We start from the raw sequence: 26408 nt of genomic DNA, 5'->3' as shown, positions 1-26408 counted from the left end.
GTTATTAGGACTTCCCTGGTGGTCCAATGGTTAAGAATTTATCTTCCTATGTAGGGGATGTGGATTCAATCCCTGGTCAAGGAATTAAGATCCCACATGTCACAGAGCAACTAAATCAATGCACTGAAACTTTAGAGCCTGTGCACTGCGACCAGAAAAACCCCCTTGCACTGCAACAAAGACCCAGTACAACCAAAAAAAAAGAAGTTCTGCTCTTCAAAAGGTGCTCTTTTTTTGGCCACACCACGCAGTTTTTACAGGATCACAGTTCTCCAACCAGAGATTAAACCAGGCCACAACAGAGAAAGTCCTGGATCCTAACCACTAGACCACCAAGGAACTCCCAATAGGCATTCTTAAGAAATGAAAAGACAATCTTTAGATTGGGGGAAGATATGTGCAAATTATATAGGTAATAGACTTGGATTAGAATAAAGAACTCTGAAAGCTCAGCAAGGAAACAACTAAAAGAAAAAAACAAATATCAAAACACTTGAGCAATCACTTCACCAAATATATACCAATAGCAAAAAAAAAAAAAAATGCTCAGCACTGTTAGTCATAATGAGACACTGCTGCTGAGTAGCTTCAGTCATGTCCGACTCTGTGCGACCCCAGAGACAGCAGCCCACCAGGCTCCCCCGTCCCTGGGATTCTCCAGGCACGAACACTGGAGTGGGTTGCCATTTCCTTCTCCAATGCATGAAAGTGAAAAGTGAAAGTGAAGTCGTTCAGTCATGTCTGACTCCTATCGACCCCATGGACTGCAGCCTTCCAGGCTCCTCCGTCCATGGGATTTGCCAGGCAAGAGTACTGGAGTGGGTTGCTACTACATACCTAATAAAAGGCAAAAATATTTTAAAACTTTGCAATACCAAGTGCTGGTGAAGACATGGAGCAATGGGAACCCTCATACATTACTGGTGGGATGCAAAATGACATAGCCACTTTGGAAAACAATTAGACAGTTCCTTATAAAGTTAAAAACACTTACCACAAGATCCAGCAATCCCACTTCAAGTATTTACCCAACTGACATGAAAACTTACTGTCTTACCAAAACCTATTAAGCAAATATTTATAGCATCTTTATTCACAATCACCAAAAATTAAAAACAACCCACATGTTCTTCAACTAATGGTAAATTTCTTACATCCATGTGATGGAATATTACTTACCAATTAAAAAGGACACATAAAATATGGTGAATCTCAAATGCATTACAGTAAACAAAAGCCAGACACAAAGGGTTACACTCTATACAATCCCATTTATATGATATTCCGGTAAAGGCAAAATTATAGGAGTAGAAAACAAAAAACAGGCTGCCAAAGGCTAGGCATAGGGTTGGCTACAAAGAGACATAGGAGAATTTGAGCAGAGTAATTTAGCAGCAGCAGCAACAGAACTGTGCTGTTATTTGAGTAGGTGGTAATTGCAAGACTATGTATTTGTTAAAATTCCCAAACCTGTTTATGCAAAAAGTGAAATTTACTGAGTATAAATGATATCTTATCTTTTAAAAAAAGAAATAAAAAAGACAATTCTGGATCCCTGTAAAGCGGAATGAAAGGAAGGAGACAGATTAGGAGTTATTATAATTAACCAATGTAAAATGATGGTAGCTTTTGTGAGAGTGATAGAAGTAGTGAAGATGAGAAGTGGTTAGGTTCTGGGTATATTTTAAAGGATAATGGAAATAATCTGCCAAGGAATAAGAAATAAGAGGTTGAAAAAGAAAGAGATCAAAAATAATATCAAGATTTTTTTTTCCCCTGTACAACTAGAAAGATACAGTTAACATATCATAGAGATGTGGAAGTCTGGGAGAATTCCTTGGAAAGGGGTAAGAATTAAGACTTTGAATTTTCACCATATGCAGTTTGAAATGTTTATAAAATATCCAAGTGAAACTTTGATACACAGTTATTTATTCAGAATACAGGATGGCGTCTATACATATAAATTTGATACTCATTAGTATAAGGATGCCATTTAAAAACATGAAACTAAATACTATTACCTGCAGAGTTACTGAGAATCAGAAAGAAGAAATTTGAAGATTAAGTGCTAAAGCATCCAAAGCCTGGGGAAATGGGAAAGAAGCAGCAAATAAAAGACTCCTTGAAGTTGAATGAGAACTAAGCAAACAGTGTCTAGGAAGAAGAATATTTCAAGACAAAGAATGATTGATCCATTGCTGTCAGGGAAGATGATGATTGACTTGACCCATCTTAAACACAAAGATCTCTAAAGGCACTAGCTAAAGCTGATTTGGGGTGTGAGGGCCGGAAGTGTGTTCAGATCAGGTCTAGAGGATAAAAAGGAAGATAGATATTAACGACAGTGAAAACAAAATACTTTTTTTTTTCACCTCAAATTCTATTTTTTAAAGCAACAGCAAAATTTTTTTATTACTATCAGTGTTTTACAGCATTTCCCATCCTTTCACCTTTCAATCTTTGTGTATACTTATGACACACAAACAGCATAGAGCTAAATATCCTTTAAATCCAATCCATAACTGTCTTTCTAACTGAAAGTTAATCTATTAACATTTCTTAGCAATATATTGGATTGACTTCTGTCTTCTTAATTTGTGCTTAATTTTATTTTTGTTCATATCTTTAAAAATTGGAGATTATAGTACATGAAGGTTTATACACACACATACACACACACAGACTTTAAAATAAAGTTGATTTAGAAATGAAAATGAGAACAAGAAACTAAGTATGGAAAAAATTCAAGCTTTCCAAAAACACGGGATTAAAAAAAAATCTTTTGGTAAATATCTGAGACTTTACTCAAAGAGCATAATCATTTTATGTGGGTACCAGGTTGGTACCCAGAAACCCACCAAGGCCAAAACATAAATTTCAGATGTAGGCAAACCATTTGCAGACTCTCCAGACAGAATTCCATCCGTTTCTCAGGAATTAAACACTGTATATACATTAAACATTATATATATATTGTGGATGAAGTACAAGCTGGAATCAAGATTGCCAGGCATACAGCATAGTGACTCAACATATTTATGGATTTTATTCCATTTAAAGTTATTACAAAACAGTGGCTATATTCCTATGTACTGTATATTATAATGTATAATGTAGCTTATCAATTTTATACATAGCAGTATGTTTTTCCTAGGGATTTCCCTATGGCTCAGATGGTAAGTAATCTGCCTGCAATGCAGGAGACCCGGGTTCAATCCCTGGGTCAACAAAGAGATTATTGAGAACTATACTAACCTCAGATATGCAGATGACACCACCCTTATGGCAGAAAGTGAAGAAGAATGAAAGAGCCTCTTGATGAAAGTGAAAGAAATGACTTAAAACTCAACATTCAGAAAACTAAGATCATGGCATCTAGTCCCATGACTTCATAGCATATAGATGGGGAAACAATGGAAACAGTGACAGACTTTATTTTGGGGGCCTCCAAAATCACTGCAGATGGTGACTGTAGCCATGAAACTAAAAGACGCTTGCTCCTTGGAAGAAAAGCTATGACCAACCTAGACAGCATATTAAAAAGCAGAGACATTACTTTGCCAACAAAGGTCCGTCTAGTCAAAGCTATGGTTTGTCCAGTAGTCAATGTATGGATGTGAGAGTTGGACTATAAAGAAAGCTGAGCACCGAACAATTGATGCTTTTGAACTGTAGTGCTGGAGAAGACTCTTGAGAGTCCCTTGGACTGCAAGGAGATCCAACCAGTCCATCCTAAAGGAAATCAGTTCTGAATATTCATTGAAAGGACTGATGTTGAAGTTGAAACTCCAATACTTTGGCCACCTGATGTGAAGAACTGACTCATTGGGAAAGATCCTGATGCTGGGAAAGATTGAAGGTGGGAGAAGGGGATGACAGAGGATGAGATGGTTGGATGGCATCACCGACTCGATGGACATGAGTTTGAATAGGCTCCAGGGGTTGGTGATGGACAGGGAAGCCAGGTATGCTGCAGTTCATGGGGCTGCAAAGAGTCGGACATGACTGAGCGACTGAACTGAAACACTATATCAAATTTTTTAAATTAATTCCTCTTGCTCTTTATGGTTTCTACAAGCTATCCATGTATCCATGAATTTTATGTAAGACAGCACTAAATTTAGTGAACTGATTTTTTACATCCTCTACTTTTAAGATTAAACCATCACAAATAGCTTTAGATCTTTTATTTCCCACTATTGCATATTTTTCCTTTATGTGAATATACCAAAGAGGAGAGTGAAAAAGTTGGCTTAAAGCTCAATATTCAGAAAACTAAGATCATGGCATCTGGTCCCATCACTTCATGGCAAACAGATGGGGAAACAGTAGAAACAGTGTCAGACTTTACTTTTGGGGGCTCAAAAATCACTGCAGATGGTGACTGCAGCCATGAAATTAAAAGACACTTACTCCTTGGAAGAAAAGTTATGACCAACCTAGATAGCATATTCAAAAGCAGAGACGTTACTTTGCCAACAAAGGTCTGTTTAGTCAAGGCTCTGGTTTCTCCTGTGGTCATGTATGGATGTGAGAGTTGGACTGTGAAGAAAGCTGAGTGCCAAAGAATTGATGCTTTTGAACTGTGGTGTTGGAGAAGACCCTTGGACTCCAAGGAGATCCAACCAGTCCATTCTGAAGGAGATCAGCCCTGGGTGTTCTTTGGAAGGAGTGATGCTAAAGCTGAAACTCCAGTACTTTGGCCACCTCATGAGAAGAGTTGACTCACTGGAAAAGACTTTGATGCTGGGAGGAATTGGGGGCAGGAGGAAAAGGGGATGACAGAGCATGAGATGGCTCGATGGCATCACTGACTCGATGGACATGAGTTTGAGTGAACTCTGGGAGATGGTGATGGACAGGGAGGCCTGGCGTGCTGCAATTCATGGGGTCGCAAAGAGTCGGACACGACTGAGCGACTGAACTGAACTGAACTGAACTGAACTGAACTGAAAATGAGTAACATGAAGAGCGGCAGATATGATGCAATTCAAACTGCATGTGGGAGAATATTTACTTTTGGCAATGGAAGATACTAATGGTTGACTAGATCACTGTCTTTAAGAGGGCTCCATTTTCAAATAATCACATGTATTTTTGTAGCTGTGAACCATATCTTCTAGGCTTCTTTCCTTTTGAAAGTAGAATGCTATATTTTTTCCCTTTGCACAGAGCAATACATTTGCCCAGTTAACAATAAAAATTATTGATATTATCAGGGGATCAGAGGGTAATCTATAGTTTATTCCAAGACTTCACATATTTCTTTAATAGTTCTCAGAGGATATAGTCCAAGGTGCCAAACCAAACAAAGATGCTAACATGAAACCTTTGTTTATTTAAAATGTGGTCACTTCTAAACAGACATTTCTCTAAAGAAGACATGTATACAACTAATAAACACATGAAAAGCTGCTCAACGTTGCTTAACATTAGAGAAATGCAAATCAAAACTACAATGAGCTATTGTCTCACACCAGACGGAATGGCCATCATCAAAAAATCTAGACAATAAATGTTGGAAAGGGTGTGGAGAAAAGGGAACCCTCCTGCACTGTGGTGGGAATGTAAATTGATACAGGCACTGTGGAGAACAGTATGGAGATTCCTTAACGATGAATAAAACTACCATAAGACCCAGAAATCCCACTCCTGGGCATATACCCTGAGGAAACCATACTTGAAAAAGACACATGTACCCCAACGTTCACTGCAGCACTATTTACAATAGCTAAGGACATGGAAGCAACCTAGATGTCCATGACAGATGAGTGAATAAAGAAGTTGTGGTGCACATACACGTAAGTGTATACTGGAATCTTATTCAGCTATAAAAAGGAACGCATTTGAGTCAGTTCTAATGAGGTGGATGAACCTAGAGCCTATTATACAGAGTGAAGTGAAAGAGAAAGACAAATATGGCATATTAATGCATATATACGGAATCTAGAAAGATGGTACTGATGATCCTACTGCAGAGCAGCAAAGGAGATGCAGACATAAAGGACAGACTTTTGGACACAGTGGGGGAAGGAGAGGGTGGGATGATTTGAGACAGTAGCATTGAAACACATGCATTACCATATGTAACAATAGACAGCCAGTGGGAATTTGCTGTATGATGCAGACAACCCAAAGTCAGTGCGCTGTGACAACCTTAGAGGGGTGGGATGGGGAAAAAAGGTGGGAGGGAGGGGACATATGTATACCTATGGCTAATTCATGTTGACATATGGCAGAAAATATCACAATATTATAAAGTAATTATTATGCAATTAAAAATAAAATGAAAACATGGTCACTTCTTTAACCATGGAAAAAATACACATGCTAACTCTGACTTTAATAATCACTTTAAATGATTTTGAGTCACTGAATTTTAAAACTGCATTGTATAGCATAGCATAATTTATAAAAAGTTAAAAGTGGATCCCAGGAATTTAAATAAATTAAAATAAATAAAATATACCTCATGGGACTTTAATTCTATGATGTAGGGAGGGGCATAAATCATTAATTTTAAGGTATTCAAATTAAACAACATGAAAAATCTTATAATTACTCTGAAGATCCCTAGTGGAATACCCTAAGAACATTTTTAAAGTTTAAAAGTATAAAGTTTTAAACAGTTCAAATTTTAAATGTTTAAAGAACTTTAAAACAAGTAAGCTTTTAGTATTTATAGTAATTTTATTGTTATTCTTAAATTATTATAGGATAAACAATTCTGTTACTGTACATAGGAATACTTTTTATGTAAGTAAAAAGCAGTACAAATATAAAATTTAATAAAACCTTTAATATTAAATGTGAACAACAATTATTAACATAAAATCATAATGTAATTTTCCTTAAAAAAATTTCCAAGCTCTTTCAGTGGAAAAGGCCTAAAAACAATAAGCAACTCAGTAGCAACTAGAATACTGACAAAGCTTAATTAATATCAGGCCAGCTGGCAAATAAGACAGTTAAGAATCCAACTCCATTATCACAAAACAAAGCAATGAAAGGTAGATAAAGTCAATAAACTGATAAACAGCACAAGTTATCAACAAGATGAGAGTATAATTCATCTAATACATTTAAGAGATCATCAGATCAGTTCAGTTCAGTTCAGTCGCTCATTCGTGTCCGACTCTTTGCAACCCCATGAATCGCAGCACACCAGGCCTCCCTGTCCATCACCAACTCCCGGAGTTCACTCAGCCTCACGTCCATCGAGTCAGTGATGCCATTCAGCCATCTCATCCTCTGTCGTCCCCTTCTCCTCCTGACTCCAATCCCTCCCAGCATCAGAGTCTTTTCCAATGAGTCAACTCTTCGCATGAGGTGGCCAAAGTACTGGAGTTTCAGCTTAAGCATCATTCCCTCCAAAGAAATCCCAGGGCTGGTCTCCTTCAGAATGGACTGGTTGGATCTCCTTGCAGTCCAAGGGACTCTCAAGAGTCTTCTCCAACACCACAGTTCAAAAGCATCAATTCTTCAGCGTTCAGCCTTCTTCACAGTTCAACTCTCACATCCATGCATGACCACAGGAAAAACCATAGCCTTGACTGGACGGACCTTAGTGGGCAAAGTAATGTCTCTGCTTTTGAATATGCTATCCAGGTTGGTCATAACTTTTCTTCCAAGGAGTAAGAGTCTTTTAATTTCATGGCTGCAGTCACCATCTGCAGTGATTTTTGAGCCCCAAAAAATAAAGTCTGACACTGTTTCCACTGTTTCCCCATCTATTTCCCATGAAGTGATGGGACCGGATGCCATGATATTCATTTTCTGTATGTTGAGCTTTAAGCCAACTTTTTCATTCTCCTCTTTCACTTGCATCAAGAGGCTTTTTAGTTCCTCTTCACTTTCTGCCATAAGGGTGGTGTCATCTGCATATCTGAGGTTATTGATATTTCTCCTGGCAATCTTGATTCCAGCTTGTGTTTCTTCCAGTCCAGCGTTTCTCATGATGTACTCTGCATAGAAGTTAAATAAGCAGGGTGACAATATACAGTCTTGACGTACTCCTTTTCCTATTTGGAACCAGTCTGTTGTTCCATGTCCAGTTCTAACTGTTGCTTCCTGACCTGCATACAGATTTCTCAAGAGGCAGGTCAGGTGGTCTGGTATGCCCATCTCTTTCAGAATGGTTCCACAGTTTATTGTGATCCACACAGTCAAAGGCTTTAGCATAGTCAATAAAGCAGAAATAGATGTTTTTCTGGAACTCTCTTGCTTTTTCCATGATCCAGAGGATGTTGGCAATTTGATCTCTGGTTCCTCTGCCTTTTCTAAAACCAGCTTGAACATCAGGAAGTTCACGGTTCACGTATTGCTGAAGCCTGGCTTGGAGAATTTTGAGCATTACTTTACTAGCATGTGAGATGAGTGCAACTGTGCAGGAGTTTTAGCATTCTTTGGCATTTGGGATTGGAATGAAAACTGACCTTTTCCAGTCCTGTGGCCAGTGCTGAGTTTTCCCAATTTGCTGGCATATTGAGTGCAGCACTTTCACAGCATCATCTTTCAGGATTTGAAACAGCTCAACTGGAATTCCATCACCTCCACTAGCTTTGTTCATAGTGATGTTTTCTAAGGCCCACTTGACTTCACATTCCAGGATGTCTGGCTCTAGGTGAGTGATCACACCATCGTGATTATCTGGGTCATGAAGATCTTTTTTGTACAGCTCTTAGTGATATTTTAATCAAAGTATAGCTGATGCACATTATATAAGTTGGAGATGTACAATATAGTGATTCACAATTTTTATAAAGATAATACTCCATTTATATTTATAAATAATATTGGCTATATTCCCCATATTATACACTATACCCTTGTAGCCTATATCACACATAATAGTTTGTATCTCTTAATCCCCTAACCTCATAATCTCCCCCATTCCTTCTCCCCACTGGAAACCACTAGTCTGTATCTGTGAGCCTGTTTCTTGTTTTGTTATAATTCACTAGTTTGTTGTATTTTTTAGATTTCACATATAAGAAATAGCATAGAGTATTTGTCTTTGTCTGATTTATTTCATGTAGTATAATGCCCTCCAGGTCTATCCATGTTCCTGCAAATCACAAAATTCTGCTCTTTTTTTAATGGTCATCCTAAAGGATTGCAGTCCTGGGTGTTCATCGAAAGGACTGATGTCAAGGCTGAAACTCCAATACTTTGGCCACCTGATGCGAAGAGCTGACTCTTTGGAAAAGACCCTGATGCTGGAAAAGATTGAGGGCAGGAGGAGAAAGGGACGACAGAGGATGAGATGGTTGGATGACATCATCGACTTGATGGACATGGATGTGGGTGAACTCCGGAAGTTGGTGATGGACAGGGAGGGAGGCCTGGCATGCTGAGGTTCATGGGGTCGCAAAGAGTCAGACATGACTGAGCGATTGAACTGAACTGAACTGAGTGTATCTATACGTACCATACCTTCTTTATTTATTCATCTGTTGATGGACACTTAGGTTGCTATAGATTTGTAGTATAGTCTTAATTAGGGATTCTGATTCTTCCAACTGTTATTCTTTCTCAAGATTGCTTTGAGTCTTGAAAAATAATCATTTGGCACCTTTTGTGCTTCCAATTTATTCTAGCCCTGTGACAAATGTCATTGGCATTTTTTTGCAGGGGGGTGGGGCCCTGCACTTGGTCTTCATTGCTGTGCATGGGCTTTCTCTAGTTGTGAAGATTGGGGGCTAATACTCTCCAGTTGTGGTGTGTGGGTGTGTCATTGTGGTGGCTTCTTTTGTTGTGGAGCACTGGCTCTAAGGTGCGAGGGCTTCGGGAGCTGTGGCTCATGGGCTCAGAAGTTGCAGCTTGTGGATTCCAGAGATCAGGCTCATTAGTTGTGGCGCAGTGGCTTAGTTGCCCCACAGCATGTGGAATCTACCTGGACCAGGGATCAAAACCTGTGTTCCCTGCATTGGCAAGCAGATTCTTTACCACTGGAATACCATGGAAGTTTGTCATTGGGACTTCATTGAATCTGTTCATTGTCTTGGACAGTATGTTCACTTTAACAATATTAATTCTTCCAATCCAAGAACATGGTATATCTCTCCATCTGTCTCTGTCTTCAATTTCTTTCATCAGTTTCTGACAGTTTTCCAAGTACAGGTCTTTCACCTCTGTAGGCAGGTTTATTCACAGGTATTTTATTATTTTTAATGTAATTATAAATGGGATGGTTTCCTTAATTTCTCTTTCTGATACTTTCTTGATAGTATACAACTGGTATCTATATATATATTAATTTTGTATCCTGCAACTCTACCAAATTTACTGATGAATGGTTTTGATCATAGTGATAATTTTTAAATTATTATTAATTATTAAATTTAAAATTTTAAAATCACAACCGAAGACTCCTCGTTGCTCACCAAAGAAAGATGTAGACAACCAGCTCATTACTTTGGAAACAGTAAACAAAAACAAAGAATTAAGCATTTATTCCTTTTCCTGTTAGGACTCTATCTCAGGATAAACAGTCAGTTAATGGAAATTCTCTTTACAGATGTAATCTACTAAATTAAGAAAGAATTATGAAAACAGAGTTATCACTATTTTGAAGCCCCATGTGAACCAAAAGCTAATGACTGTCAATAGCTAACACCAACACAAAGAAAGAATCAAGCAGTATGTGCCTCATGGTGTAGTTTTCAAAACAATATATGACATATTCTTACAGAAATGTGAGCCTCAGTCTGTTCAAGCCTCTGTATCAAAATCACAATTAAAGAAAATTCAGGACCAGAAAATGGCTGGATGACCATGGGGATGCAATCAGCAAAATCCAGAATGTAAGATACTATACAGGGCAAACAATCTAGTTTCTACAACAATAAAGTTCAAGGGGGAAAAAAAAAAACAACCAGTATGAACCTATATACTAAAAGAGACATATCAACACATTGCAATGTTTGGAACTTTTAAGGATCCTGACTTTTTTTTTAAAGTGAGGAATGAGAAAATCTGAACACCAACTAGATATTTCATATTAAGGAACTTTACTAACAATTTTAGTATGATAATGGTACTGGGTTATTTTTGTGTTAAAATAGATGTCCTTTTTAATAACATATATAAAATATTTACAAATAAAAATATGAATAATATGATTAGGAGTTTGCTTCAAAATAATTCAATGGGAGGTAAAGAGAATGAGTGGAGTCAAGATGAAATAAAATTGGCTACAAGATGATTAAGTAGCTAATGCATAGGTAGATAATGGGTAATGGTATTTCATTTTACAATTTGCTCTATTTTTACATATGTCTGAAGTTTTCCAAATTAAAAGTTTTTCTTTAATCTGCCTTCCAGAAAAACTATAATAAAATCAGTTACACTTGTCTGAAAATATCAGATTCAATTTATGAATCTCCCAAATGTATTTCCACTTTCACACAAAGCTAAGGCTTTAAAGCAAAAGAATTATACTGATGGTATATTTTAAGAAATCAGCAAGTCAGTGAAAATTTTTCCTTATTTTGCGAAGAGAAGGATTCCTAGCAAACTTAAAATCAAGAAAGACACATAAAGAACCAACCAATTCAGCTTACTTTTTAAGCAAGCATTTGAATTTGAGCATGATCTAGTAATATAATAGACAACTCCTGGTTCACCTATGTCATTGATTACCTGCCTGTTTACCAAGAGTAAGACGGGATTTCAACTATGTCCACTTACTACATGGCTATCTTACCAAATTTACAATCTGTATTTTTTAAGGCTTTAAAATGTTTTGAAGTTCATCAAAGGATATATAAGAGCTGAGTTTTAAAATTCTAGCCTTTTATCAGACATCTAAACATTTTCCACAAATAACAAAGCAGCAAACTTTAAAAACAATTTAGAACTGCTTTAATATTATTTAGACAATTACAGAAAATCAGACTTACATACCTTGCCTGGACTGTGAAGCTGCTACAGGAACTTCTTGGTTTGGCTCAAAAGGAAGCTCAGGTGTTAGGTTTTCAAACTGCTCTTTACTAATGAGATTTAGCTTCTTAAAGTTCTCAACTTCTTGCTAAAGTAGAATGGAGGAATCTAATTACTAAACTGGCTAAGAGAGTAACCAACAGACAATAATTGATACCAATCTCAAAATAATGAGTTTTAAAAACCGGGATTGCAACAGAATAAAAAAAGATGTTCTAATAAAGAATCCAGCATCATACTTAAAAATAATTAATATTCAGAGTCTAAAGGTGGCATCAAGAACCCTAAAATGTTATAAACATTTTATAATTAAAACATATTATAAGAACATACATTCTTATCATTAATTACTTATTGAGCATTGAGACACAAGACCATTAAGGTATTATAGAGGTTACAAAGTAATCTAATACACATTTCCTATCCTTAAGGAATTTACCAGTTAGATGGAGAGAAAGAAATGTACAAATAAAAATAATATTAGACAGTATCTGAAAAGTGTAATATTTGGTATAAGAATTGAGATCATAAGGGAGGCATCACAGAGGAGGTGAGACAAAAGAAGCTCCTTAAATGAGAATTTAGAGAAAGGGAAAAGAATCCTAAATTAGGTACTATGAGCACAGATGAGAAGCTTGGAATAAATGGTCATTTATTAGAAGATAATTCAATAAATGAGAGAATTTATTTAGAACTAGTGGCAAAAAGCCCTGACAAGGAAGTTGGAGAAATGCAATGCACTCCTGTACTCTTGCCTGGAAAATTCCATGGATGGAGGAGCCTGATGGGCTGCAGTCCATGGGGTCGCTAAGAGTCAGACACAACTGAGCGACTTCCCCTTCATCACTTTTTCCTTTCATGCACTGGAGAAGGAAATGCCAGGGACGGGGGAGCCTGGTGGGCTGCCATCTATGGGGTCGCACAGAGTCAGACATGACTGAAGCGATAGCAGCAGCAGCAGTAGACGTTTAATACTAGTCCAAGAAGTTTCTACCTCATTTTCTAATAGGGGAAACATATGATGGAAGATAAATCTAGATGGATCTGAAGATTCATTTCCAAAGCCCTTTTATAAACTTAGCAGCAAGGATGCTGAGTAGGTCTACATTGTTAGCTCAAAGGAAGAATGGGCCTATCCATGTCCCTAGGCCCCCTTCTAATTTCTGTTACATAATTACTTAGATTTTCCTTGCCCTGAACTACAAATATGCAAAACATTACAAAGGTAAAGGCCATTCTCTACTGGAAGGTCATTTGGCCATAGTGCATGAAGACTATCCAAGCCTGGCCGAAGCCGGAGGGGGGAAGAGTTTGAGGGGCTGCTTACATTGTATTACTTCTGGTTATTTTCCCCAATAAACCCTATATCATGTCTACATTACTCAGTGCTAATATGTCCATAACCTTAAAATTTACAGCATAACATCTAAAAAGAATGGACACAGGTAAAAGACAAAGTTATTTGTCTGATGAGTCAAATTAAACAACATAATTCCAAAATAGTTGTGACATCTTGCTCTTAATAGCTAACGAAACAACCTTTTCCTTCTGTCTTCACATACGAATAGCTACTTGCCAGTTCACACCATTTATGAGATCCAATTAGCCTTTCAAAATAGGATCTGTCTTTTTTCCATGAAAATGTCTTAAATGATTACTTCCCAAAATTACACACCAAAATTACTTTCCCGAAAGTCTTCAATAAACTCTTCAAGCTAATTCAGAGTCATTACTCTTCACTGGCCCTTCTCTTGCTATAGAGCTTGCTATTAGCAGTTCTCACTTCAGTGAACATTTATTGAATGCTTCTCACATGCCAAAAATGAATAAACAGTTCTATTCTGACAGGAACACAAATTATATGTTTCTGTTTTATTTTTAATTTTTAAAATTAACTAAGGTATAACACAGCCAAATTTATATATACATATACACATTATTGAGGACATAAATCATAAGCTTATATCTCAATGAGGGGTCAAAAGTGAATGAACCTGTGGGACCACCATTTGGGTAAAGATATAACTAAGCACTGCAGATGGTGACTGCAGCCATGAAATTAAAAGATGCTTACTCCTTGGAAGAAAAGTTATGACCAACCTAGATAGCATATTCAAAAGCAGAGACATTACTTTGCCAGCAAAGGTCCGTCCAGTCAAGGCTATGGTTTTTCCAGTGGTCATGTATGGATGTGAGAGTTGGACTGTGAAGAAGGCTGAGCGCCAAAGAATTGATGCTTTTGAACTGTGGTGTTGGAGAAGACTCTTGAGAGTCCCTTGGACTGCAAGGAGATCCAACCAGTCCATTCTGAAGATCAGCCCTGGGATTTCTTTGGAGGGAATGATGCTGAAGCTGAAACTCCAGTACTTTGGCCACCTCATGTGAAGAGTTGACTCATTGGAAAAGACTCTGATGCTGGCAAGGATTGGGGGCAGGAGGAGAAGGGGACGACAGAGGATGAGATGGCTGGATGGCATCACTGACTCGATGGACATGAGTCTAAGTGAACTCCAGGGCTTGGTGATGGACAGGGAGGCCTGGTGTGCTGCGATTCATGGGGTTGCAAAGAGTTGGACACGATTGAACAACTGAACTGAACTGAACTGGTAACTAAGCACCCTAGAAGTACCCTTCATGCACCTTTCTATTACTACCCTCTTTCTTCCTAAAGATAGCCAACACTCTGACTTTAATTCTACAGATTCATTTGCCTTTCAATTTTATAAAAAAGTAATAATAAAATGGTTTCTTTTACACGAAAATATCTTTACGAGATTCATTTATAGTTTGTGACCCTACACCAGAGATGAGCAAACTACAGCCCCTAAAAGCCAAGTTTGTTTTTGTTAAGTAGTTTTACTGGAACACAACCACACCTATTTGTTCATATACTGCATATGGCTGGCTCCAGTGCTACAACTGCAGAAAAAGCTTGTCCATCCCTGCAATGATCAAACCATGATTTTTAAAAAATCCATTCCACTGTTGATGAGCATTCAGGTCCTTTTCAGACTATAGTCATTATAAAAAATGTTACCATAACTGTTTTTACAGAACACTTACTTTGGTCAACAGATATATTTTTTCCCTCTTTTTAAAAAATTCTTATAGGCATATAGTTGATTTACAATGTTGTATTACTTTCAGGTGTACAGTAAGTGAATCAGTTATACATATAGTCACTTTTTTAAGATCCTTTTCCCATTTAGGTCATTATAGAGTATTGAGTAGAGTTTCCTATGCTATACAGCAGGTTATTATTAGTCATCTGTTTTATATATAGTAGTCTATATATGTCAGTCCCAGTCTCCCAGTTTATCTCTCCCTCTGCTCTATCCCCTGGTAACCATAAGTTTGTTTTCTATATCTGGAACTCTTAAAATATAGGTTTCTTTCTTTTCTCTCTCTCTTCTTTTTGGCTGCATAACAAGGCATGCAGGATCTTAGTTCCCAGATCAGGGATCAAATCCATGCCTCCTGTAGCAGAAGTGTGGAGTCTTAACCTCTGGACCACCAGGTTAGTCCCTTTCTCTCTTTTTCTTTTAAACTGAAGTATAATTGACATTTATTTTGTAATTGTGAAAGCTGGACCATAACGAAGGCAGAGCACCAAAGAACTGATGCCTTCAAACTGTGGTGCTGGAGAAGACTCCTGAGAGTCCCCTGGGCTGCAAGGAGATCAAACCAGTCAATCTTAAAGGAAATCTACCCTGAATACTCATTAGGAGGACTGATGCTAAAACTGAAGCTCCAGTATTTTGGTCACCTGATGCGAATGACTGACTCATTGGAAAAGTCCCTGATGCTGGGAATGATTGAGGCCAGAAAGAGAAGAAGGCATCAGAGGATGAGATGGCTGGATGGCATCAACGATGCAATGGACATGAACTTGGGCAAACTTTGGAAGATGGTGCAGGATAGGGAGGTCTGGCATGCTACAGTCCATGAGGTTGCAAGGAGTTGGACACAACTGGGCAATTGAACAATAATAATTGATATATAATATTCTGTATTATAAGGGCTATCCCCAGGGGCTCAACAGTAAAGAATCTGCCTGCAATGCAAGAGACTTGCAGGATACGCCAGTTCCATTCCTGGATTGGGAAGATCCCCTGGAGTAGGAAATGGCAACCCACTCCAGTATACTTGCATGGAGAACCCCATGGACAAAGGGGCCTGGTGGGCTAGAGTCCATGGGGTCACAAAGAGTCGGACACAACTGAGCAACTAAACAACAGTAAGAACAATTCTATGTGATAGGGGTACAACACAGTGGTGCACAATTTTTAAAGGTTATATTCCATTTATAGTTATTATAAAGCATTGGTTATATTCCTTGGATATGTACAACATACAAAGGATATGTACAAGCTACCAAGGATAAGGTAGCTTATCCTATACTCAATAGTTTGTACTTCTTACTAACCCACCTCTATATTGCCCATCTCTCCTTTCCTCTCATGCTGGTAACCACTAGTTTGTTCTCTATATCCATGAGAATGTTTCTTTTCTGTTATATTCTCTAGTTCACTGTTTTTTAGATTCCACATATAAATGAGATCATTCTTCCTCTGACTTACTTCATTTAGCATAATGCTAAGTCCATCCATATTGCCACAAATGGCAAAATTTTGTTCTTTTTGTGGCTGAATAGTATTCCATTGTGTCTGTGTATGCACATAAACACGTATAAATACATACACTACATCTTTATCCACTCATCTGCTGATGCACATTTTGGATGCTTCTGTATTTTGGCAATTGTAAATATTGCTGCTATGAACACTGGGGTGTGTGTATCTTGTTAAATTAAGTGTTTTTGTTGTTTTCTCAGATACACACCCAGGACTGGAATTGTCAGGTCACGTGGTGGTTCTACTTTTAGATTTTTGAGAAACCTCCATACTGCCTTGCACAGTGGCTGCACCAATACACATTCCAACCAACAGCGTAGCAGGGTTCCCTTTTCTCCATACCCTCACCAACATTTGTTATTTGTGTTATTTTGGATGACTGTCATTTTGACAGATGTGAGGTGATATCCCATTGTAGTTTTGATTTGCATTTCCCCGATGATTAATCATGCTGAGCATCTTTTCATGTGCCTGTTGGCCACCTGTCCTCTTGGGAAAAATGTCTATTCAGTTCTTTGATCCATTTTTTAATCTTTTTTGTCTTTGTTTTCCATATTGAGTTGTATGAGCTGTTTATACATGTTGGATACTAACCCTTTACTGGTCATATAATTTGCAAATTATGTCTCTCAGTCGGTAGGTTGTCATTCCCTTTTGTTGATGATTTCCTTTGCTGCGCAAAAAATTTTTAAGTTTAATTAGGTTCTATTTGTTTATTTTTGCTTTTATTCCCTTTATTTTAGGAGATAGACACCCCCGAAAATATCCCTGTGATTTATGACAGCAGACATGACATACATTTTTATTGAGTATTTACTAGGAGCGGAATTGCTAAATTAGGTGGTGCACTTCAATTTTGGTAGAAATTGGCAAATACGCTTTCATAGTAGTTGTGCCTATTTATATTCCAACTAGCAATATGTAAGTTCATATTGCTCTACATCCTCATCACCACTTGAGATTGCCAGTTTTAGTCCTTTTGAAAAGGATGAAACTATGGATATAAACATTCTGAATGGACCTCAAGGGCATTATGATTGAAAAAAATGTCAATCTCAAAGGGTAACATGCTATATGATTCCATTTATGTAACATTCTCAAAATGATAACATTGCAGAGATAGAGAACAGATTAGTGGCTACCAAGGATTAGGAATAGCAGAAGGGAGGCAGATGGGTGTAAGTTTAATAGCAGAAGGGAGATTTTTTTTTTTTTTGAACACAAGGGAGATCATCATGCTGAAAATACAATTCAGTGCCTTGACTTTGAGGGTAGTTATGTGAATCAACATGTGATAAAATGACACAGAACTACACATACATATTATCATTGTGATAATGAACATCAATTTCCTAGTTTTAATATTGTGCTTTAATTATGGTTTATCTAAGATATTAGATTTAATTATCTAAGATGATAACTTTTCAAGGTTATCTGGATGAAGCGTACAATGGACCTCTCTGAACTATTTTTCCAACTTCTTATGAATCTATAATTATCCCCCAAAACTTAAAAATTTAAATATTTAGCCACTCTGGTAGATATGTTATCTGACTGCGGTTTTAATTTGTATTTCTCTGATGACTAATAATGATGAAAACCTTTTTACAAGTTATTTGGATAGCTTTTTTTTTTGTGGTAGGACTATTTAATTCTACTGCTCATTTTCCTATACAGTTGTCCTTCTCACTGACTTTTAAGAGTTCTTTACAAGATGTTGTAAATGGTTTTTCCCCTACTCTGAACCTTGCCTTTTCACTCTCTTATGGTGTCTTTTGTAAGAGACAAAAAGTTATATGTAGTACATTTTATCAATCATTAGCATCATTGTGTTATATCCTGGTTAGTAAATCTTTCTGTACCAAAAGATCATGGAAATAGTATCTTAATCTTCAATTCTCACAAAGCCTGGAACATAACTGGCTATTAATGAATATTTGTTGAAAAAATAATAAATGCTATCCCTTTGGTTCAGCACTTCATTTCATCCCTGGATTACAATTAATGAATTGTAACTCATCCTCTGCCCTCCCCTACTCTGACCTAAACTAATGCCTCTGTGAGATTAAAACCTTATTAAACCATATTTTGATCATACTACTTTTCTTTATAAGAAGTACAATTGCTCCTTATTCTAAATTTCTACATAGTTTTTAAGATACTTCACAATCTGCTCCCATCCCATCTACCCAAACAATCTTTAGCTTCAGTACATTAAAACAATATTGATATTTAACTTATAGAAATTTGATTTTACTTGTTCAACAATAAAAACTTTTTTCAAGTTATTATTTTTTAATGCAACAACCATTCTACTCAAAGAACATATGCATGCACTGGAGAACTTAAGCCCTAAAATGTTACCTCCCATAAAGAAAAACACAACAAAAGGATATATACATTTTAATAATGTCTTGACCATGAAAAGATAAAGTGTTCAGGGAATCCCCTGGTGGTTCAGCAGTTAGGATTCTGCACTTCCACTGCTGGGAGCCCTGGTTGGATCCTTGGTTGGGAAAATACTATAAGCCATGCAGTGTGGCCAAAAAAAGGATTAAAAGGTAAAGTGTCCATCCAAACAACTATAGTTTCACTGAGCACCATCACCATGTTTTTTTTAAAAAGTTGAGAACCATAGAGAAACACTAACTAAATCTAAATATCAGCTCTTAGGAAAAAGATGACCATGAACATAAAGAGCCACCAAGTTAGAATCTTCATAAATTTGCTCCAGTGCTTCCAACAGTGAAACACTTGAGTGTTATATAAATATGATTCTGCTACATTATCATACACATAATAACTTTACATATGCATATTATGATATGACGTTGTGCTTAAAACCATATACATACTTTATAACTGGTTAAAGGGAATTTTACAAGTATTTTGGCCATACTCAATTTTCAACTTAAAAAGGACTCTAGAACCAATTCCCAAATAATTTTTGACTTCACTGCATTAGAGAAGACACAGTTATGTCTTCTTAGACCAATCAATCAAAAGGTTGAGCAACTTTTCTTTTCTTTACTCAAGAAAGTCATTTAAAAATTACAAACTATATTTTTCTTTTTTTTAAATCTCCCATTTAATTTATTTTTTAATATAAATTTATTTATTTTAATTGGAGACTAATTACTTTATATATCATATTGGTTTTGCCATACATCAACATGAATCTGCCACGGGTATACATGTGTATATTTTTCATAAATTATCTTTTATCAAGATATTAAAAAGTACATCTGTGTTACATATCACTGGAATTCCATCAAAGAAGGAATAGGTCAGAATTTTTATTTAGAATTTCATAAACTACATATTTCATTGTAACAGCTAGCTTTAACATTATCTTTGAAGGAGATATTTTAGAAACTGATTTGCTTTTCATTTATTGACATATATTATTTTAGTGTTCTTGGTCATTCTTCAATCCACTTATTTAAAACACAAGATTTTCATTATCATTGTTCTTAGCAATAATCCCAAGATTTTAACATTTCTTAAGAGATAGTTCACCCATTTCCAGCACCAGTGGCTACTTTCTGTCCTCACCTCTCTTTTCTCCATTTTCCTGCTTCAAGTCAACTGGCTACCTTTGCTAGCTGGACTATCTATTCTGATTTTGTACATTTCCAAATACTGCCTAAAAACCAAGACTAAGCTCTTGCCTGCATCAAGGGATGAAAACTTTGATAGAAGTTAAAAGGGGGCAAAACTTTTCAACCACTGTTTTAGCAGTTGTAAAAACATTTCTCTGCCACAGAAACCTGTAAAGGAAATCAAGCAGAGTCCCAGGAAAAGGAAAGATATGAGTCAGTTGTAGGGCTGACTAGTCTATACCTTAAACTGAACATACAAAAGAGGTTCCTAGTCCAAGTTCAACAAACAGGGGAAACATAAAGGACCTTGGGCCTGTAAATGCCATGGCAGCAGGAACTTTTTATTTAACTCAACACTGTATACAAGTGCCTACCAGTATACTTGACACCTCACAGGTACTCAGATATCTGTAATGAACGAACAAATGAAGGACAGGGTGAAGGACAGGGGAAGGGACAGTTAGGGAGTTTGGGATGGGCATCTACACACTGCTCTATTTTAAATGGATAACCAACAAGGACCTACTGCATAGGATAAGGAACTGTCTCAATGCTATGTGGCAGCATGCGTGAGAGGGGAACTTGGGGAAGAAAGGATACTTGAATATGTATGGCAGAGTCCTTTTGCTGTCCACCTGAAACTATCACAATATTGTTAATTAACTATACTCCAATAAAAAGCTAAAAAAAAGTATACTGTATGGTAACATTTAGATAAAGTTCAAAACCAGGCCAAAAGGGGAAAAAAAAGATGGTTGTAACAATTTAATCTAGCACTACCTATAGTATCTGAGTTCCTATTGCACTATTCTTTAAAAGACTCAATTCTGTCAGACTAACTTTATGATGTAAGAGTTATGATCTTCTGCTTCTTCATATGATAGAAGAGCTGATACAAGCCTATTTTTCCCAATGAAAATAACTGAAAACCAATATAAGACTCCCTAAGACGTAGCCAAAAGTGGCTGCAGTGAAACTGAGCTAAAGACATATATTAAAGGCCAATAGAGTTGGAAAAGGAGATCAGCCCTGGGTGTTCTATGGAAGGAATGATGCTAAAGCTGAAACTCCAGTACTTTGGCTACCTCATGCGAAGAGCTGACTCATTGGAAAAGACTCTGATGCTGGTAGGGATTGGGGGCAGGAGGAGAAGGGGATGACAGAGGATGAGATGGCTGGCTGGCATCACTGACTCGATGGACATGAGTTTGAGTGAACTCCGGGAGTTGGTGATGGACAGGGAGGCCTGGTGTGCTGCAATTCATGGGGTCACAAAGAGTCGGACACGACTGAGCAATTGAACTGAACTGAGTGTTGGAAGATGATGACATATAAACCCAGTTGAGAATGGAGACCCCTTGTTAACTACTCATCAACATGCAAGGGATCCAGTTGAGATAACCTTAAAATTAGGCCATGCTATAGAGTAAGGCCCACAACCTACACTAAGACTTACTCTAGATTCTCTAGCAGAGGTGTAACCCAATACTTGACAAGATTTTGAGGGGGCACAGAGTTTACAGGTTAAATTCTATCAAGTTAGCGGTTTTTCAAAGATCTGACCCAACAAAGAGTAAAATCAAGCCAAAAAAATTTTAAGTTGGGCAACCAATAAGAAAAAAGAATCAACATTCCTCAGAGAAGATAACAATCTATAATCTCTACAGTATAAACAGATAATATCTATAATGTCTAGCAAAAAGACATTTCTCATTTAATATTTAAAATGTAAAATAAAACAGACAATTGTAACACACAGTCCAGAAAATAACAGTCAATAGAAATTGTCTTCCAGATATTTCAAATGTTGGATTTTACAATACGGACTTAAAAATAACTATCACAGAGTTATGTTTGAGGCACTAAAGGAAAAGATGATCTTAATGAGTGACGAGATAGGGAACTGCACCTAAAAAAGTAAGACTATAGCAAAAATGAAGCAGGGCAAAGGCTAATAGAACACACTGGTCACAGCAAATACCCTCTTCCAACAACACAAGAGAAGACTCTACACATGGACATCACCACATGGTCAATACCGAAATCAGATTGATTATATTCTTTGCAGCAGAAGATGGAGAAGCTTTATACAGTCAGCAAAAACAAGACTGGGAGCTGACTGTGGCACAGACCATGAACTCCTTATTGCCAAATTCAGACTTAAATTGAAGAAAGTGGAGAAAACCGCTAGGCCATTCGGGTATGACCTAAATCAAATCCCTTACGATTATGCAGTAGAAGCAACAAATAGATTCAAGTGATTAGATCTGTTAGACAGAGTACCTGAAGAGCTATGGACAGAGGTTCATGACACTGTACAGGAGAGAGGGATCAAGACTATCCTCAAGGAAAAGAAATGCAAAGAGGCAAAATGTTTGTCTGAGGAAGCCTTTCAAATAGCTGCAAATAGAAGAGAAGTGAAAAGGCAAAGGAGAAAAGGAAAGCTATACCCACCCGAATGCAGAGTTCCAAAGAATAGCAAGGAAAGATAAGAAAGCCTTTCTCAGTGAGCAATGCAAAGAAATAAAGAAAAACAATAGAATGGAAAAGACTAAAGAGCTCTTCAAGAAAATTACAGACACAAAGGTAACATTTCAGGCAAAGATGGACACAATAAAGGACAGAAATGGTATGGACCCAACAGAAGTAGAAGATATTAAGAAGAGGTGGCAAGGATACACAGAAGAACTATATAAAAAAGATCTTCATGACCCAGATGATCATAATGGTATGATCACTCACCTAGAGCCAGACATCCTGGAATGCGAAGTCAAGTGGGCCTTAGGAAGCATCACTATGAACAAAGCTAGTGGAGGTGATGGAATTCCAGTTGAGATATTTCAAATCCTAAAAGATGATACTGTGAAAGTGCTGCACTCAATATGCCAGCAAATTTGGACAACTCAGCAGTGGCCACAGGACTGGAAAAGGTCAGTTTTCATTCCAATCCCAAAGAAAGGCAATGCCAAAGAATGCTCAAACTACCGCACAATTGCACTCATCTCATTTGCTAGAAAAGTAATGCTAAAAATTCTCCAAGCCAGGCTTCAACACTTCAAAGTTCAACGTGAAACATGAACTTACAGATGTTCAAGTTGGATTTAGAAAAGACAGAGTAACCAGAGACCAAATTACCAACATCCGTTGGATCACAGAAAAAGCAAGAGAGTTCCAGAAAAACATCTACTTCTGCTTTATTGACTACACCAAAGCCTTTGACTGTGTGCATCACAACAAACTGTGGAACCATTCTGAAAGAGATGGGAATACCAGACCACCTGACCTGCCTCCTAAGAAATCTGTATGTAGGTCAGGAAGCAACAGTTAGAACTGGACATGGAACAACAGACTGGTTCCAAATCGGGAAAGGAGTACATCAAGACTGTATATTGTCACCCTGCTTATTTAACTTCTATGCAGAGTACATCATGAGAAACACTGGGCTGAATGAACACAAGCTGGAATCAAGATTGCTGGGAGAAATATCAACAGCCTCAGATATGCACATGACACCACCCTTATGGCAGAAAGTGAAGAGGAGCTAAAAAGCCTCTTGATGAAAGTGAAAGAGGAGAGTGAAAAAGTTGGCTTAAAGCTCAACATTCAGAAAACTAAGATCATGGCATCTGGTCGCATCACTTCTTGGCATATAGATGGGGAAACAATGGAAACAGTGAGAGACTTTATTTTGGGGGGGCTCCAAAATCACTGCTGATGGTGAATGCAGCCATGAAACTAAAAGATGCTTACTTCTTGGAAGGAAAGTTATGACCAACCTACACAGCATATATAAAGCAGAGACATTACTTTGTCCACAAAGGTCTGTCTCAACAATGCTATGGTTTTTCCAGCAGTCATGTGCGGATGTGAGAGTTGGACCATAAAGAAAGATGAGCACCAAAGAATTGATGCTTTTGAACTGTGGTGTTGGAGAAGACTCTTGAGAGTCCCTTGAACTGCAAGGAGATCCAACTGGTCCATCCTAAAGGAGATAAGTCCTGGGTGTTCATTGGAGGGACTGATGCTAAAGCTGATACTCCAATACTTTGGCCCCTGATGCGAAGAGCTGATTCATTTGAAAAGACCCTGATGCTGGGAAAGATTGAGGGCAGGAGGAAAAGGAGACGACAGAGGATGAGATGGTTGGGTGGCATCACCGACTCGATGGACATGGGTTTGGGTGGACTCTGGGAATTGGTGATGGACAGGGAGGCCTGGCGTGGTGCAGTTCATGGGGTCGCAAAGAGTCGGTCACGACTGAGTGACTGAATTGTACTGATCTCTCTTCATGTATTGCCTCTGCCCCTTCTTTCCCTGCTTTTTCTGGAACTCTAATTACATCTGTACGTTCTATCCCCAATTCCTGAAGCTCTTTCATACATTCCCTTTCACTCTGTGCTTTATCCTGGGTGATTTCTTCTGACCTCTCTTTCAATTTACAAATCCTCAGTGTCTCATCAACTTTGTCTCACCTGCTATTAAACCCAACCATTGAATTCTTAACTTCAAATAAACTTTTACTTCTTAAAGGAGCTTTGTTCCTTTTTTTCAAATCTGAACTGTTAATTTTCCCCTTCACATATTTTGAACCTCAGTTCAGTTCAGTTGCTCAGTCATGTCCGACTATTTGCGACCCCATGAATTGCAGCACGCCAGGCATCGTTCGTTAATTAAACCATGTAAACATTTATATTCTGTGACTCTTTTGTGCTTTGATAATTGCAGCATTCAAAGGACCTATGGGTCTCTTTCTGCTGTCATTTCAGCTACAATAATACACTTGCTAACTTATTTCCTTGCCTGCTTAGCCATTTTTTTTCTTTGATCACTTAATTTTCCTAGAAAATACTTATGGCAATATTTGGAGGAATATTACATTCTAATAATATTAGAATGAAGTCATTCTACATCAATGGGCCAAATCTGGCCTGTAGTCTGTTTTATGTAGAGCCCTCTAGCTAAAAACAGTTTTTACAATAAATGGCTACATTTAAAAACAAAACAAAAAAACATGAAGCAAAGTACATGCTACAGAGAACCGAAATCCTAAGTAGCCTGAAAGGCAGAAAATACTTACTACCCAGCCCAGTACAGAAGAGTTTGCCAACCTCTGAAATAAGTTCCTCCAGAGAGGATATAGGCATACTTATGTCAGACACCTGTGATGATTAACAGTCTACAACTACTTTATATTCTTAGCTCTAGTTTTTTTAGACAGAGCTATATTATGAATTTGAGCTGCAAATCTACAATGTCTGACCATCAAGTGGTTACTTCCTACCTGCCTCCATTCAGAATCAAGACAAAAACATGCAATTTTTCTTACAGCTTCTTCTCTTTACTCCTCAGTTGAGTGGTACATTTAAGATGTACCCTAGTGTCCTACTTTACTTCCTAACTTGGGTGAATCTTAGGGTTTCTCTACAGTCTCATGCTGATGAGGATGTGAATTTTAAAACTGAGTTCATCTGATTTACTACATTTCCTCTGAGTATATGCTCATTTCTGAGCTCAGTTTCTTTTCTCTGGGATCTCATTTTCAATCTGTGAAATGAGCATACCCTTATTTTTTTGTCTAACCAAGTCTGAAACACGACTAGGAGTTTGTGTAGCAAAGATGATGGAGGCAAAAGCATTTCAAGGGTTTGGAGAAACACATGTAAAAGCTTAAAGATGAGAAGAGTATCTTTGGGAAACTTCAAGTACTTCAGTGTACAGAGAAAAGAACAGTAAGATGAAACCGGAAATATGGAAGAATTCATGAAATTTGAGAGTAATATAAAGAAGACTACTGACTAATGTGAGGCAACAGGGATATACCCATGCCAATCAATATTCAGGGGCTGCAGATCCAATCACCAAGATGGGAATCATAAATCAACTGGGGACTTCTGTTAAGTTGGAAGAGGAAAAGGAACAAAGAAGCAGGTTCTGAATGGAGAAACTTGGTTTGGGGCATGTTGTTTTTTAAAGAACTATACAATAAATATGATGAAAATGTCCCAGGAAACAGCTAGATCCATTGTATCTGAAATTCAGGGTCAAAATCTAATTTAGATATAAAAGAGTTGGGATTTAAAAAAACAGTGGTAATAGAGTCCTGAGTAGAAAGAGTGCTTAGGGAGAGCAGTTAACAGTAAGAATATAGAGGGCTTAACTCATAAACCTAGAAATTGCTGAAAATTAAGGAACAGATGGAAGATAATTGTAAATCTGACTGAAAAAA

At 37.4% G+C, this 26408-nt stretch overlaps 1 protein-coding gene across 3 annotated transcripts in view; it reads right to left on the bottom strand.

Moving 5' to 3' along the window:
• LARP1B (La ribonucleoprotein domain family member 1B) overlaps window positions 1-26408 on the bottom strand; it is a 124583-nt gene that overhangs the window by 41343 nt on the left and 56832 nt on the right. For all 3 annotated transcript variants that reach the window (XM_018061521.1, XM_018061522.1, XM_018061523.1), the window contains exon 12: window positions 11911-12034. In XM_018061521.1, coding sequence (XP_017917010.1) covers window positions 11911-12034 — 124 coding nt within the window. The remainder of the gene's footprint in view (window positions 1-11910; window positions 12035-26408) is intronic.

The sequence above is a fragment of the Capra hircus genome, chromosome 17, assembly GCF_001704415.2.
Source record: "Capra hircus breed San Clemente chromosome 17, ASM170441v1, whole genome shotgun sequence".
In the NCBI taxonomy this organism is placed as follows: domain Eukaryota; kingdom Metazoa; phylum Chordata; class Mammalia; order Artiodactyla; family Bovidae; genus Capra; species Capra hircus.
The sequence above is the reverse complement of the archived record's forward strand: the minus strand, read 5'-3'. Positions and strand labels throughout refer to the sequence as shown.